General features: G+C 44.2%; 1 protein-coding gene across 1 annotated transcript in view; it reads right to left on the minus strand.

The window, feature by feature from the left end:
• The window catches only part of lrrc49 (leucine rich repeat containing 49), a gene marked incomplete at both ends in the record, with an annotated part of 59,596 nt that overhangs the window by 15,844 nt on the left and 28,752 nt on the right, over window positions 1–15,000 (minus strand). The window contains 3 exons of the mRNA XM_080843457.1: window positions 2,092–2,187; window positions 2,442–2,617; window positions 9,717–9,800. Of these exons, the coding sequence (XP_080699583.1) occupies window positions 2,092–2,187; window positions 2,442–2,617; window positions 9,717–9,800 (356 nt within the window). The remainder of the gene's footprint in view (window positions 1–2,091; window positions 2,188–2,441; window positions 2,618–9,716; window positions 9,801–15,000) is intronic.

Below are 15,000 nucleotides of genomic sequence, written 5' to 3' on the forward strand. Positions count from 1 at the left end.
CCTCTTTCTCTCTCTCTCTTTCACTCTCTCACTCTCTCCCTCTCTCTCTCTCTCACTCACTCTCTCTCTCACTCTCTCTCTCACCCACTCTCGCCTTTCTCTCTGTCTCTTTTTCTCTGTCTCTTTCACTCTGTCTTTTACTCTCTCTATAATTCTCTCACTCCCTCTCTGTCTGTTTCACTCTCACTCACTCTCTCTTTCACTCTCTGTCTTACTCACTCTCTCACTCACTCACTCACTCACTCACTCACTCACTCACTCACTCACTCACTCACTCACTCACTCACTCACTCACTCACTCACTCTCTCTCTCTCAGTATCTCTATTATTTACTTTCTCTTTCACTCTCTCTCACTCCCTCTCTGTCTGTTTCACTCTCACTCACTCTCTCTTTCACTCTCTCACTCACTCTCTCTCACTCTCTTTCACACTCTCTCTCTCCCACCATCGCTCTAAACCTTCTCTCTCCCTCTCTCTCTATCCCTATTTCTCTCGCTTCCCCATCTCTCTCCACACTACAGCCTCTCTTCTCCTCACCCCTATATTTCTTTCTCTCCCTCTGTCTTTCTACCCCTTTTTTCCTCTCTATTTCTGCCCTCTCTCTCCCACCCCCCATCTGTCTTAAGTAAACCCCGCACCCAGAGGGGTCCCTGTGAGTCCACAAAGCTAAAGCAGATGAGGGGATCAGCTGAAGCGGACCTCACCCAGGGGAGAGAGGGGGATTGAGGAGGAACCGCGCGGGACAAAGGGAGCCAGTCTTCAGGGGACCACCTATCATTCATGCTTTTTATCCGGACATCCATAACTCCACATCATACCTCTCCTACACTCACTGGGACAGCGAAGCACATAAGGAGAATAACAGTTCCAGCTCTCCTTCAGGCCAACCAATCATAAATTAGTGAAAGAGCCTCCTGTCAAAACCACTCTGTAAGTGCCATGACAGCATCACCACAGCCCGACCGTGACCACTTATATTTGGTTCAGATCAAAGGGCGAGCTGGTGAACCGACTGCAGAAAGGTCACAAATGTGCAGTAAAGGTGAAGAAAAAGGCAAACATGTTTCCTTATGTTTCCCTCAGCAATAATAATTTATGTTTCGTAATGCGCCCCACAAATAAAGCATTGAGTTTACGCATAAGCTATGCTCCACAGATGAGATTGGGATCATAGAAAGTGACCTAGCCCAAAAGAGGGTGGGGGGTTTCCTGCCCCCTGGGGATGCAGTGGTGCTGGCGTAGAGACCTGGGGGGCGAAACGGCTGCCTAGACGCACTGGTAAGGACTGAAGCTTCAGGGACGCTCCAGTGTGGCCGTGGTCCAGGAGGAGGAACAGAGCCCTTTTCTGAGACGAGCAATAAAAAGTCCTTGAGCCGCCCACCGCCTGAATGCCTGGTGCCCATAACTCATGCCCTCCAGGCCCTCATGGCTCAGAGGGCCTTTCCACAATGCCTCTGTCAGCACATATGCAGTAGCCAGGTGTTACATCACCTTCTATGATAGCTGATGTCAGAAAACAGAAGCAACCCTCTGAATAGAACAAATATGTCAACCAGGATGTAGATGAAAGGGAATGGGGCATAAAGGGGCATCTCTTTTGGGTATGGTGTTGGGTGGATGGGGCAGAAAGGGGCATCCCTGCTGGGTATGGTGTTAGGTGGATGAAGGGGCATCCCTGCTGGGTATGGTGTTGGGTGGATGAAGGGGCATCCCTGCTGGGTATGGTGTTAGGTGGATGAAGGGGCATCCCTGCTGGGTATGGTGTTGGGTGGATGAAGGGGCATCCCTGCTGGATATGGTGTTGGGCGGATGGGGCAGAGCTTAAAGGCACTATGAACCCAGTGCAGCAGTGGGGAACTGCATCCCATTTACTCACAAGACGTATGTGTAATGTATGGTCTAAGTTTGCAAGTGCAAAATATGTATGTGTGTGTTTGAGTATGGTGTGTGGATGGGGATGGTGTGTCCATGTCTTTGCATGTCTGTGTGGTGTGTGTATGCACCTATTTGTGTGTTTGTGTGTGTGTGAGTGAGTGTGTATATGTAAGCGTAACAGTATGTGGTGTGTGTGTGTGTATCTGTAGGTAGTACCTTGGGTCTCGTGGGCTGTTGGGGCGATTAACAGAGCGTAGCCGGTTCTCAGAGATCACTGCTGGACGATCCAGAGCCAAGATAGGGCTCACTCGCCTGACAGAGAGAGAGAGGGAGAGAGAGAGAGAATTGCAAATTGTGTATGACTGAGTGTCAGAGCATACAGTATGTGACCTGAAGATATGTAAGGCTTCCAAAAAGTAAGAATAAAGTATTCTTAGGAAAAAGACAAAAGCAGAAAATGAAAGACTGAAAGACAGAGATAAGGATACAGAGAGAGAGAGAGAAAGAGTAAGAAAGGGGGAGAGAGGGAGAGAGAGAGTTTATGGGGCATGTCTGTTGATCAGTACCTGAGCTCATCTGGAGAGGGATCCTGAGCGATCCCATTGGTCTGGGCGGAGCTGTGGGTGGGGCTATTCTCAGGGCTGACTTCCTCCTTTGGTCCATTCTGAGTGGGCAGGTCCAGACAGGACTTAAGCCCCTCCCACTGCTGTGCGGCATTACGAATGGCCAGCCGCCGTTTCTCCTGGACAGACAGCCAGATGAGACGACACCAGATGAAAAGGAGAGGCAGTCAGGTCACACAGGCATGCAGCTAACACACTGAGAACCACTGCAAATGCCACCCATATTGACACACCTTTAACCCTGAGGACACATTACATCCAAAACGATCTAGAGTATGTGAATGACAATGTGTGCTGAAGACCCAGGGGGGTCGAACCCATGACCTCCTACTCTCTACATCTGCTACTCATGATCCCACTGCACATGTCCCTCCACCTGCCTCGGCCTTGTCCACTGCATCCTGAAGCCTGCACACTTCTGGGCTGCTCCCCTGCTGAGCAGAACCCCACGCAGAACTGCACGCAGTACCCTACAGGAGGAACTCAATTGAGAGGCCTGTAGTTTCACAATCTCTTAAAAAAAATAATCCTTCAGATAGATATAAATGCACACAATGATCCCGGGGAGACTTTAGATCCCAAACTATCAAGAGTAAAAGGGTACATGTGATCAAAGTGTGTGGTGAATAGTCTGTGAATGAAACCCATAACCTTAGTGATTCTAGCACCTTCCTCTACTGTCTGAGCTAAAGGAACCCGGTGTGTGGAGGTTTCTCCTACCAAGCATCTGATCACACGTGTCTTGTAGGTTGTACGTTTTTTTTTTCAATGAAGTTGGTTTCAAAGAAATGCCATTGCACTCCTAGACCTCTTAGTGATTCTAGCACCTTCCTCTACTGTCTGAGCTAAAGGAAGCCAGTGTGTGTGTGTGCGTGCGTGTTTGTCCTACCAAGACACATAAGTGGTCCCGTGTCCACTTTGTGATTGAGCCCTAGCAGCTAGGTGTGTGTGATCCTACTGTACATGTTAGGGAGTCTCTCCACCTGTCTGGCCCTTGTCCACTGCATGATGCCTCTTGCATGCACCTCTGAGCCGCTCCCCTGCTGAGGAAAACTACATGCAGAACTCTACAAGAAGAACTTCTCTAAGACAACTTGGCTTGAATCCTAGGGGTAAAATGATCAACTATATCAATAAACTATCATTTTTCAGTGTCTCCTGAACAAGTGAGTCAACTGTACTCTTTCAGAAACACAGAAATATAACAGCCACCACTGTTAACTGTTAAAAATGGTTTTGTCAAATATATTTTGGTGAAAAAAAACAACAAACAAACAGATAGAAACGAGGAAAGAACTATAAGAGAACTCTGATGATGGACCATATTTTTCTCTGGTAATCTGTGAGTCATCCAAGGGCAAAGAGAAAGAGACTGATGTAAATGCCTAGTATCAGGTCTCTACCCAAACACAAGATGCTTCCCGTCATCACAGAGATCAACCTCTTGATTTGTTGTTTCCATAAGTGTGTCCATCTCTGGCCCAGCATGCAAACTAAGCTCCCTTTCTCTCTGACTGAGCAGCAGCAACAGCAAACCATTTTTGCACACACTGACATTTGCCCTCCTATACCCTCTGCTTCATCTCAGAATTCTACCCTCAAAAGTTCTGTGTCCTTAGATTTCAATGTTTTGATGCCCCTTGGTAGAACGGCAAGGGGTGATTATCCATCATGTCAATTCCAACCGACAGCATATCTAACCATGGGCATATTTAGCAGCATATTTAACCATGGGCATATTTAGCAGCGTGCAATGAGTTGGAATAAATGGATGAGTTTGCCTTGGGTTGAGCATTACTATGAAGATAAAAACAACAAACAAAACATGACAAGTCTAAACTTGACCAACTTCCAATATCCACTGGAGGATGAAGTTTCCTGATTGAAGAGGCCATAAATGAAACTTCGTACAAGTACAGTAGGAACATAAAGATAGTCTCCCCTGAATTTAGCACAGCCATGACACAGCAGTGCTTTTGCAATGTCATTATCTCATATCTATGGTTACAACACTCCCTGGTATCCAGGGGCACCAGCTCAAAAAAAAGCAGACATCATTAAGACGTGCAGATTATCTTTCCCCAGGGATGCAAATGCACAATGTGGAACAATCTTCTTATTTAAAGCAGACAAAAATGGATTTAAAAAGTTATAAATACGTACACTTGCAGAGTTCATCTCCGTGGTTATTCAACCAGCAGCAAAATATAATGTGATAATATGACTGCAAACATTAACTTTGAAATGGCTGTGTTCTGATGTACTGAAAGTCACATATAAAAATGTGATGGTCTTCATCAACATCGAGAAAAGCTGTACTCCACATGTTTGGAGACTAAAGAGGTTTATAATGAGAAGCAATCTCACTTCCAAGAGTGCATTTTCAGAGACACTGGCCATTAGCGTCACAGCTTTTCTTTCTTTCAGCTTTGTGCACCCCTGGTGTCTAGATGATTAGCGGAAAGTGCTCTCAAATCCGTGTCTGACGACTCAAATGTCGTAAGGTTGATAACAGTACCATTACTAGACTGGCGACAGGGGCGATCGCTTTCATGGTCTTCAGCGAACAGCTAAAATTGCCGTCACAGCATGCAGAGGTTGAAAGAGTAAACACAAGTCATAGTGAGTCGGGCTATTCAGTACAGTCGATATGAAAGGATCCATTTTGCATGGTCGACTTCCTGGTGTCTCTTCTTACATGTACTGTATATGAGTAGGCGTTTTTTTGGGGCTGTCTCCCAACATATACCCAACACTGTATCAGGAGTTTAGCATGTCTGTGTATGTTTTGGTATGCCATTGCGATTGCTGCCTCCAGATCCTCTCAGACCAAATGTGGCCCTCTATTCCTACGGGGTGTCTGGACTCTCTCTGGATCTTTCTCCAACACCCGGTGGTGCTGAGCTCCCCTATTTAGCCTGGATTAGCTGGTTTGGATTACAGAGGTGCAATCAACTCCTGTCTACATGTTCTGTCTCTATCTATAAACCTCTCTAGAATCTGCTGTATCGTATCACAAAACACAGACACACAGATGCACGAATGCACACACCGCACGCCTGCCCGCACAATAAATAGAAGCACATTTTCAACAATGCAGACTGCAGTATAAAATATGACAGAAACATACGCAACATACAAAAGAAACAACCATATTTCTTTAAATTAATATATGGAGATGAATACCTCCTGGTGTATCAACCACATGAAAATCAGAGCAAATACGCTTTCAATAAATGTGTAATAAAAAATCACTCGGCATGTCGAATCTACCAATCATCAGTGGCCTTCAAGGGCTTCTCCCTGTAGCTTTCCATCCTCTCCTCCACATGAAACCTCCATTGACCCAGGCTACTTTGGGAATGGTAATGCAAACCAAATAAGTCATGCTCAGGGGAGAGTAGGGTAAGATGAGCCAGCAGATGTGTTTTTGCCATGTGAAAGAATGGTACCAAAACATCCTCCGAAAGCCACTTCTCACAACCATCCAGGAACAGTTTGGTGATGAACAATGCCTTTCCCAGTATGATGGAGCACCTTGCCATACGGCAAAAGTGATAACTAAGTGGCTCGGGGAACAAAACATTGATATTTTGGGTCCATTGGCCAGGAAACTCCCCAGACCTTAATCCCATTGAGAACTTGTGGTCAATCCTCAAGAGGCGGGTGGACAAACAAAAAAAAATTCTGACAAACTCCAAGCATTGATTATGCAAGAATGGGCCGCCATCAGTCAGGATGTGGCCCAGAAGTTAATTGACAGCATGCCAGGGCCGATTGCAGAGGTCTTGAAAAAGAAGGGTCAAAACTGCACATATTGACTTTTTGCATTAACTTCATATAATTGCCAATAAAAGCCAGTGACACTTTATTAAATATTTGTAATCATACTTCAGCCTTCCATAGTAACATCTGACAAAAATATCTAAAGACACTGAAGCAGCAAACTTTGTGAAAATGCATATTTGTGTCATTCTCAAAACTTTTGGCCACGACTGTATATGAGTAGGTGTTTTTTTGGGGTTGTCTCCCAACATATACCCAACACTGTATCCGAAGTTTAGCATGTCTGTGTATGTTTTGGTATGCCATTGCGATTGCTGCCTCCAGATCCTCTCAGACCAAATGTGGCCCTCTATTCCTACGGGGTGTCTGGACTCTCTCTGGATCTTTCTCCAACACCCGGTGGTGCTGAGCTCCCCTATTTAGCCTGGATTAGCTGGTTTGGATTACAGAGGTGCAATCAACTCCTGTCTACATGTTCTGTCTCTATCTATAAACCTCTCTAGAATCTGCTGTATCGTATCACAAAACACAGACACACAGATGCACGAATGCACACACCGCACGCCTGCCCGCACAATAAATAGAAGCACATTTTCAACAATGCAGACTGCAGTATAAAATATGACAGAAACATACGCAACATACAAAAGAAACAACCATATTTCTTTAAATTAATATATGGAGATGAATACCTCCTGGTGTATCAACCACATGAAAGCAAGAGCAAATACGCTTTCAATAAATGTGTAATAAAAACATCACTCGCATGTCGAATCTACCAATCATCAGTGGCCTTCAAGGGCTTCTCCCTGTAGCTTTCCATCCTCTCCTCCATATGAAACCTCCATTGACCCAGGCTACTTTGGGAATGGTAATGCAAACCAAATGAGTCATGCTCAGGGGAGAGTAGGGTAAGATGAGCCAGCAGATATGTTTTTGCCATGTGACCCTAAATTTAGTTTGCATTCTCCATTTTCATCTTGCTGTGGAAGTTTTTTGGGGGCATTTCAGGTATAATCAGAACATCAAAAGTAATGTATCTTAGTTTAAAATGTTATTTCAGATATGCTGATGAACTGGCAGGGTGTAAACACATGAGTAGTGAATAAGCAGAAGTGTAGCTCTGGGTTGCTAGACTAGGCACTTTTCTCAAAATGGTGGCTGTGGGGCAAAATGACCCAGAGCCTTGGGGGAAAGATGAACCACAGGTGTGCTTGAAGTTAAGTCAAACATTTGGTATTTAAATTAGTGTTGATGAATATGAATGAATAACTGACATAATATATAGTAGATATGACATAAGTGTATATGTAGATATGATTAGTGTTTATGTCATTGGCTACAAAGTTTGTGGTTATATACAGAACATTATGTGATATGTTGGCATTTATATTATGTTAATAGTAAAAATTGTTTGTAATTACGCCAACTGTACAATAGATTTTCTTAGACGGATCAATTAACCCCTGAGATGGGCCAAGTTGAGCCACAAGAACCTAGTTTTTGGGACGCCAGTTTTTGTTGTCTATTTGAGTGTCTGAGGTACACTGTGAAGGTTTTAATTGATGGCATACATCCTAGTCCTGTGTTGTGTGCATTAGTTTGATTTCTGTCTCATATTCCCTTGGCTGTAGATCGACCCAAGTAAAGAGCGGCTCATCTAACCCCACTGTCCCTGCATGCCTGAGTAGCAGAGTACATGTGTAAAGTACTTAAGATTAATGCTCATCAGGGATAGGCAATCAACAAAAATCTCAGAGATTAGCTGAGGTTGGAGGCAAACAAGCACTCTCACCCCCCTGCGGAAAATGGATTAAGTATGACAACACTGTGTTAAGCCAGGCCATTTCACTTGATAAATACGGGGAGGCAGGATGCCATATTTGTTTTTTACTCGCTCTTTACCTCTCATTCTCTCTACCTCTATCTCTATCTCTCCATCTCTCTTTTTTCATCTTTCTTTCTACCTCTATCTCTCTGTGTCTCTCTCTCTCCAATCTCTGACTCATTGTTTTGTTTGCTTCTTCTACTTCTCTTCGGTTCGTCCCTCTTTCACTCCCTTTTCATTCTCTTCAGGGAAATAAAAGGAGAAGAGACAGGGAGTAACATCCCCCCCCCCCCCCCATCTAAATCGGTCTCTCTGTCTGTCTCCTTGCCTCAACTCTCTCCTCTCTCTCTCTCTGTCTGTCTCTGTCTCTCTCTCTCTCTCTGTCTCTGTCTCTGTCTCTGTCCCTCTCTCTCACTCTCTTTCTCTCTAAATCCATTGCGGGGATTATGATCTCACAGTCTGCTACAGTCCCAAGCTGTATTCCATAATGTCTGCCACATATGTTCCATGTTAACAATGATAACAAGTCTATATCCCGTTACACGAATTCCTACCGCAGAGATGGAACATGACAATGTGGTCTGTTTCATTCATGAGACTGAAAGAATGTCAGAGCACTCAATGAATAAACAGGAAAATGCTTGGAGGTACTGTGGCAAGTGATTCAAAAACACCATTGTCAAGAGCCTGCAAATCCTCTTGGTTGCCTTCCAAATAAACACTCTACCTAAAATTGTATTTCTCAAGGGTGAGTGAGCAAGTGAGTGAGTGAGTAAATGATGGCAGAGAGAAGAAATGTGTGTGTGTCAGTGAGTGAGTAAGTGTGTGTGTCAGTGAGTAAGTTAGAGCGTGAGAGAGTGAACGAGTGAACGAGTGAATGAGTGAATGAGTGAGTGAGTGAGTGAGTGAGTGGGTGACAGGGAGTGTGAGTAAGTGCGTGGGTGAGTAAGTGAGTGAGTGACTGAGTGCTCATGAGTGAGTGAGAGGAAGGCTGAGTGAGTGAGTGAGTGAATGTGCAGGTGATTGAGTGAGTGAATGATCATGAGTGACTGAGAGCGAGGGTGTGTGAGTGAGTGAGTGAGTGTTCAGGTGAGCAAATGAATGAGTGAGTGAGAGGAAGGGTGTGTGAGTGAGCGCTAAGACATGCCTGGAAAGGAAAGCTCAAACTGATGTTTTAAGGGCATCTGGTGAGTGATCTGTCTTTGGCAGGAGCGCTGAATGTCCCTCTAGTCAGTGGAAGCAAAGGGAGGACATCTGCACCTCTGATGCAGCCTCTGGACTAATCCTCAGCCATGTCACATCTGTAGTATGCCATATTAGGGCACTGGTTGCATACATTCAGCCATCGGAATGATAAGTGTGTGCATGGATGAGCGGTGTGGTTCAAACAGAAAAGCAGTAATGAAAAAGATGAACTGATGGACAGTTGGAGAGGGAGTTAAAATGATAGTTAGATAGATGGATAGACAGACAGACAGACAGACAGACAGACAGACAGACAGACAGACAGACAGACAGACAGACAGACAGACAGATAGATAGATAGACAGACAGACAGACAGACAGACAGACAGATAGATAGACAGACAGTTGTCTCTTCCTACCTTGTTAATGACCTGCTTGTGATTGTCTCTCTTTTTCTCATCCTCCCTTCGGGCCAAAACACCAGCCATACGTCTGTCCTCCTCCTGCAGGGGGACATCAATAGTCTTTGGTATGTTCTCCATCTAAACACGTTTCTCATACACGCTCTCACACACACGTGCATGCACGCACACATAGATCGAAAAGCGATGGCTGCCTGAATGCCGGCCTGTCACACACACACACACACACACACAGACAACGTCCTTCTGCATCAGAGGGATTACAGTCCGACATCACCATGCTACAAGTCTGCGCCCAGCTGTTTGGAAGAGCTTAAATGTCCCAGCGTGCAGTGCGGCAGTGGCAGAAGCAGCCCTGGGAGGCTGCCAGTGGAGCGCTTGAGACTCAGGGACAGGACAATGGCCGTCTCTCGCTGACCGGGGAGTTCATTCATTATTCATCAGCACCTGCCACACCCAGCTGTACCAGGCTGAAAGGTCTCTCTCTCTCTCGCTCTCTCTGTCTTGCTCTCAGTAAAATTCATTCATTTATTCATCATTCAGATCACAGGGTTGTGCAGGAATACATATTAGGTTGTTTAAATTAGACTGGGTTTTAAGATCTAACCTCCTCTGTCTTCTTGTTCTATGTTTGTTAGATGAGATGAGGTGATGTATTATTTGATGTTCTACACAGGGAAATACTGTCAGTTTTCCACCGTCATTATGAGCTTTTCATGTTTGTTTATGGTTCTGCATGGATTTTCTATCTTGATAGAGCTGTTTCCCAGATTCTGTGAGTGTAGCCTAACTACTGCATTAAAGATGTTATGGTAATGGCGTGATATGATTCCACTGTTCATGTCTAAAAACTACTGTACATCTGTTCAACATATTGAAACGTTTCCAGGAACAAGGCTGAAAAGCAATTAGTTAACCATTTTCATTCCTGACCTAATGCTCTGTGGAAGCGGGTGGAGCACAGGCTGACTGCATGGTCCTGTGTTGACACAGACATCCCAGGGGTGCCCCCCCCCCCCCCCCCCCAATGATCCAGGAGAGGGGAAACAGAAGACCCCAATAGAGAGGGAGGAATGAAGAGAAAACAGGGGAGAAAAGACAGAACCCTGAGAGAGGAGAGGAAAGAAGACAAGACAAGAGGGGAGGACAGAGGAGAAGGGAAGAGAAGACAAGGGAGAGGAGAGAGGAGAGGACAGAGGAGAAGGGAAGAGAGGAGTGTGGGGCGGGGTAGGGGGATGGGGAAAAGAGAGGAGAGAGGAGAGGAAAGAGGAGAAGAGAGGTGAAGGGGAGAGAGGGGGGAGAGGAGAGGAGAGGGGAAAAGACATGTGGGATTGAAGAGTAGGAAGAGGAGAAGAGGTTCAAAAGTGAGTGGCTCGGACTTCCGGCATGACGAGGTGGTGAGCAGACGTGCGAAAGGGGGCTCCGGCTAAACTTTTCATATCATTTAACCTGAACGACCTTTAAACTTATTTTCCTCTATCTTTGTTGACCTAAATCTGAAAATTTGCACATACTTTACACGGGAGTGTCAAGAGATAGGCCTAATGAACAAATCGAAACAGCAAGGTACTCGAGCTAACGTTTCTGCTAAGTTAGCTAACATGGCAGCCAGAGATGCTGAATGGGCTAGCAAACATGAAGAAGACAGCCCGGTTACCAAAAGCGACCTCGAAGCTCTACTCAATGATCAACGTGAAAGCTTTAAGACCGATGTGGCAGTTCTGATCCGCGAGTCAACAGAATCCCTCAAATCATCGGTGGATTCTCTGAGACAGCAGGTGTCATCGTTTAATAGCCGTCTCACTCATACAGAAGTTTTGGCTGGGGAAAACTTTGGAAAACTCACCGAGATGGAGACCACAGTTAAAACGCTTCAATCCCAGTGCGGTAAACTTCTGGATAAAGTCGACGATCTTGAAAATAGATCCAGGCGTTCGAATTTGAGAATAATCAACATACCCGAGGGGAGTGAGAAAGGCCAGGACCTAACGAAGTTTGTGTCTGACTTGCTGATGACGGTGACCGGCTCCGAGGTCTTCAATAGCCCACCTGAGATAGAGAGAGCGCATCGCTCCCTCCGCAGACCGGGATACAATAATACAGAGAAGCCTAGAGCCTTTATCGTCAAATTCCTTCGTTTTCAAGAGAAAGAGAAAGTCCTGAGATGGGCCAGGAAACATCAGATGACGTATCGTGATTCTGAACTGAGAGTTTACCCTGATATCAGTGCTGAACTGACCAAACAACGAGCGTCATTTAACCCGATAAAAAACTCCCTGTATCTGAAAGGAATAAAGTTTCGCCTGCTACACCCAGCCCGTCTTCACGTCTCTTTCCAAGATCAAGACTACTACTTTGATTCGCCACAAAAAGCCCAGGACTTTTATGACCAGCACATCAACACCCCTGTCTAGTATGCTGCAAAGGAGAAGAGACCGGCCTCATCCCGAGTTGTCTGTTACAGCCACCAAGCTAACATTTTCTGTTGATTTTGACTGATTAGACACTATTGTAAGTACTCTTTCGAAGATGACTCTTTAAATCTTATTTTGTTATAGGCCTATCGTTTTTTCTTTTCTTTTCTTACTTCTTTAAAAATACAATAAGCTTTACACAGTAAGCATTAACAATATGAAGGGGTACATTAACCTAGCTTATAGGCCTATATTATACCTCTCACTGATCTTAGTTTGGTGTTTATTATCTCTGAATCACGGATTCATTATTTTAAATAGGAGCCCCCTAGCTCATGTACTAGGGATCGTGTTGCATGCCGCCTAGAAGTAACTCGTTCTGTAATATCCTGCTGCTAGTTCTAGTTCTGAGAACATGCTTAGGAACGTTAGATTTTGCATTAGTATTGTATACTCTCCGTTCTGAGAGTTTAATGTGGGGGTTTTTTCTGGGAAGGGAATGGGTGGGTGGGTGGATGTGTACGATTTGGAGGGGGGTGGTGGGTGGGTATGGCCTCACTACAATTGTTGGTATATATGTCTCCTTTTTTGTATGTTTGTTTTTCGTTTTTTCCCCCTCTCTCTCCCCTTCCGTTTCCTCCCCTTCCCCTGCTCTCATCTTCTCATACCAAGGCAGTGTCACTATTTTACACTCCTCTTACTATTACATATGGCCAACATAATAAAAGGTGAAGGAGCAAACCTGAGGTTTGTATCCTGGAATGTTAAAGGGCTTAATAGCCCAGTCAAGAGGGGCAGAATTTTATCTCATCTAAAACATTTGAAAACAGATGTGGCTTTCCTGCAGGAGACACATCTGATCTCTAAAGATCAACACAGATTGAGGGCATCGTGGACTGGCCAATGTTTTCAATCCAACTTTAGCAGCAAAGTGCGGGGTGTAGCTATTTTATTCCATAAAAAAATTCAGTTTACCCCATCTAATACATTTGCTGATAATCAAGGCCGATTCATTATAGTTACAGGCTGTCTTAACAATGAAGCAGTTACTCTTGTAAACTTGTATGCGCCCAACTGGGATGATGAGGCATTTGTTACAAAGCTGATATCATCTCTTCCAGATTTGAGCTATCATAAACTAATTTTGGGGGGTGACCTTAACTGTGCAATGGATCCTTTATTGGACAGATCCCCCTCCAGACAACACCCGCCATCTAAAATGGCCAAGGCCTTCTCATCTTTCATGAACCAAATAGGAAATGTGGACCCTTGGCGTTTCCGCTACCCTGATAAGAAACAATTTTCATTTTACTCTCAGGTTCATAAAAGTTTCTCACGAATAGATTACTTTTTCATTAGTAACGATCTCCTTCCAACTGTCAGTCACACAGAATACTCAACCATAGTCATATCGGATCATGCGCCATTGCTTCTTGACCTCTCCTTCAGATTCTTACAAAAAACACGCCCCCCCTGGAGGTTGAATTGCACACTGCTTAATGATAATGCATTTAATTGCATGATTTCTGCAGCAATTGATAATTTCCTTATTAACAACAACTCAGATTCCATATCTCCATCTTTGCTTTGGGAAACATTAAAAGTGGTTATTCGGGGAGAGATTATATCGTACTCTGCAAGCTTAAATAAAATAAGAAGGCAAAAACAAGAGCAGCTAATGGAAAGTATTAGTCATCTGGATAACAAACTATCAGTGTCACCATCCCCAGAGCTTGTAAAAGAGAGACAAAATTTGCAAATGGATTATAATCTACTTACAACACATGAGACAGAAAAATTACTATTGCGCTCACAAGGTTTTTTGTATGAACATGGTGAGAAGGCAGGACGACTGTTAGCTCACCAGCTCAAGAGTCGAACAGCATCTCAACAAATTAAACAAATAAGAACCTCCTCAGGAGAACTTACAATAGTCCCATCTGTCATTAATGATACCTTTAAAAATTACTACTCTAATCTATACACTTCTGAAGCCTCTAACACTGACACATACAGGACAGAATTTCTTGATAATTTGGAATTTCCATCCATCACTCCTGACAAAGCTAATATTATGGATCAACCTCTGAAAATTAGTGAAATTACTGATGCAATTAAACTAATGCAAAGCAACAAAGCGGCTGGTCCAGATGGTTACCCTATAAATCTTTTTAAAAAACACATTGATAAACTAAGCCCTCTTCTTCTTAACATGTTTAATGACTCCTTGAATCAGGGAACCTTACCTCAAACCCTCACAGAGGCCTCCATAACTTTATTGTTGAAACCAAACAAAGACAGTAATGAGTGTGGTTCCTACAGGCCGATCTCACTCTTGAATAACGACTATAAAATTCTGGCTAAAATACTTGCACTGAGATTGGAATCTGTTTTACAGGACATTATATCGTCTGACCAGACAGGATTTATGAAAAATCGCCATTCCTTCTCAAACATTCGCAGACTTCTTAATATCCTTCTGTCCCCGGCTCCTGTTGAAACTTCAGAGGTAGTGGTCTCACTAGATGCTGAGAAAGCATTTGACAGGGTGGAGTGGGGGTATCTGTTTGATGTCCTTAACAGATTCGGTATGGGTTCTAAATACATTTCATGGATAAAGTTACTATATACTTCACCCAAAGCTTCAGTGAATACAAATGGAATGAGTTCTCAATACTTTACTCTCTCCAGGTCTACACGTCAGGGTTGTCCCCTGAGTCCCCTATTATTTGCTGTGGCGATCGAACCATTATCTATAGCACTTAAATCAACCAACTATAATCAGGGGATTTCTAGAGGTGACACCCGGCATATACTTTCACTTTATGCAGATGATTTATTGTTGTTTGTGTCTGATCCACTGACCA

Source organism: Sprattus sprattus (assembly GCF_963457725.1).
Source record: "Sprattus sprattus genome assembly, chromosome: 8".
Taxonomy (NCBI): domain Eukaryota; kingdom Metazoa; phylum Chordata; class Actinopteri; order Clupeiformes; family Clupeidae; genus Sprattus; species Sprattus sprattus.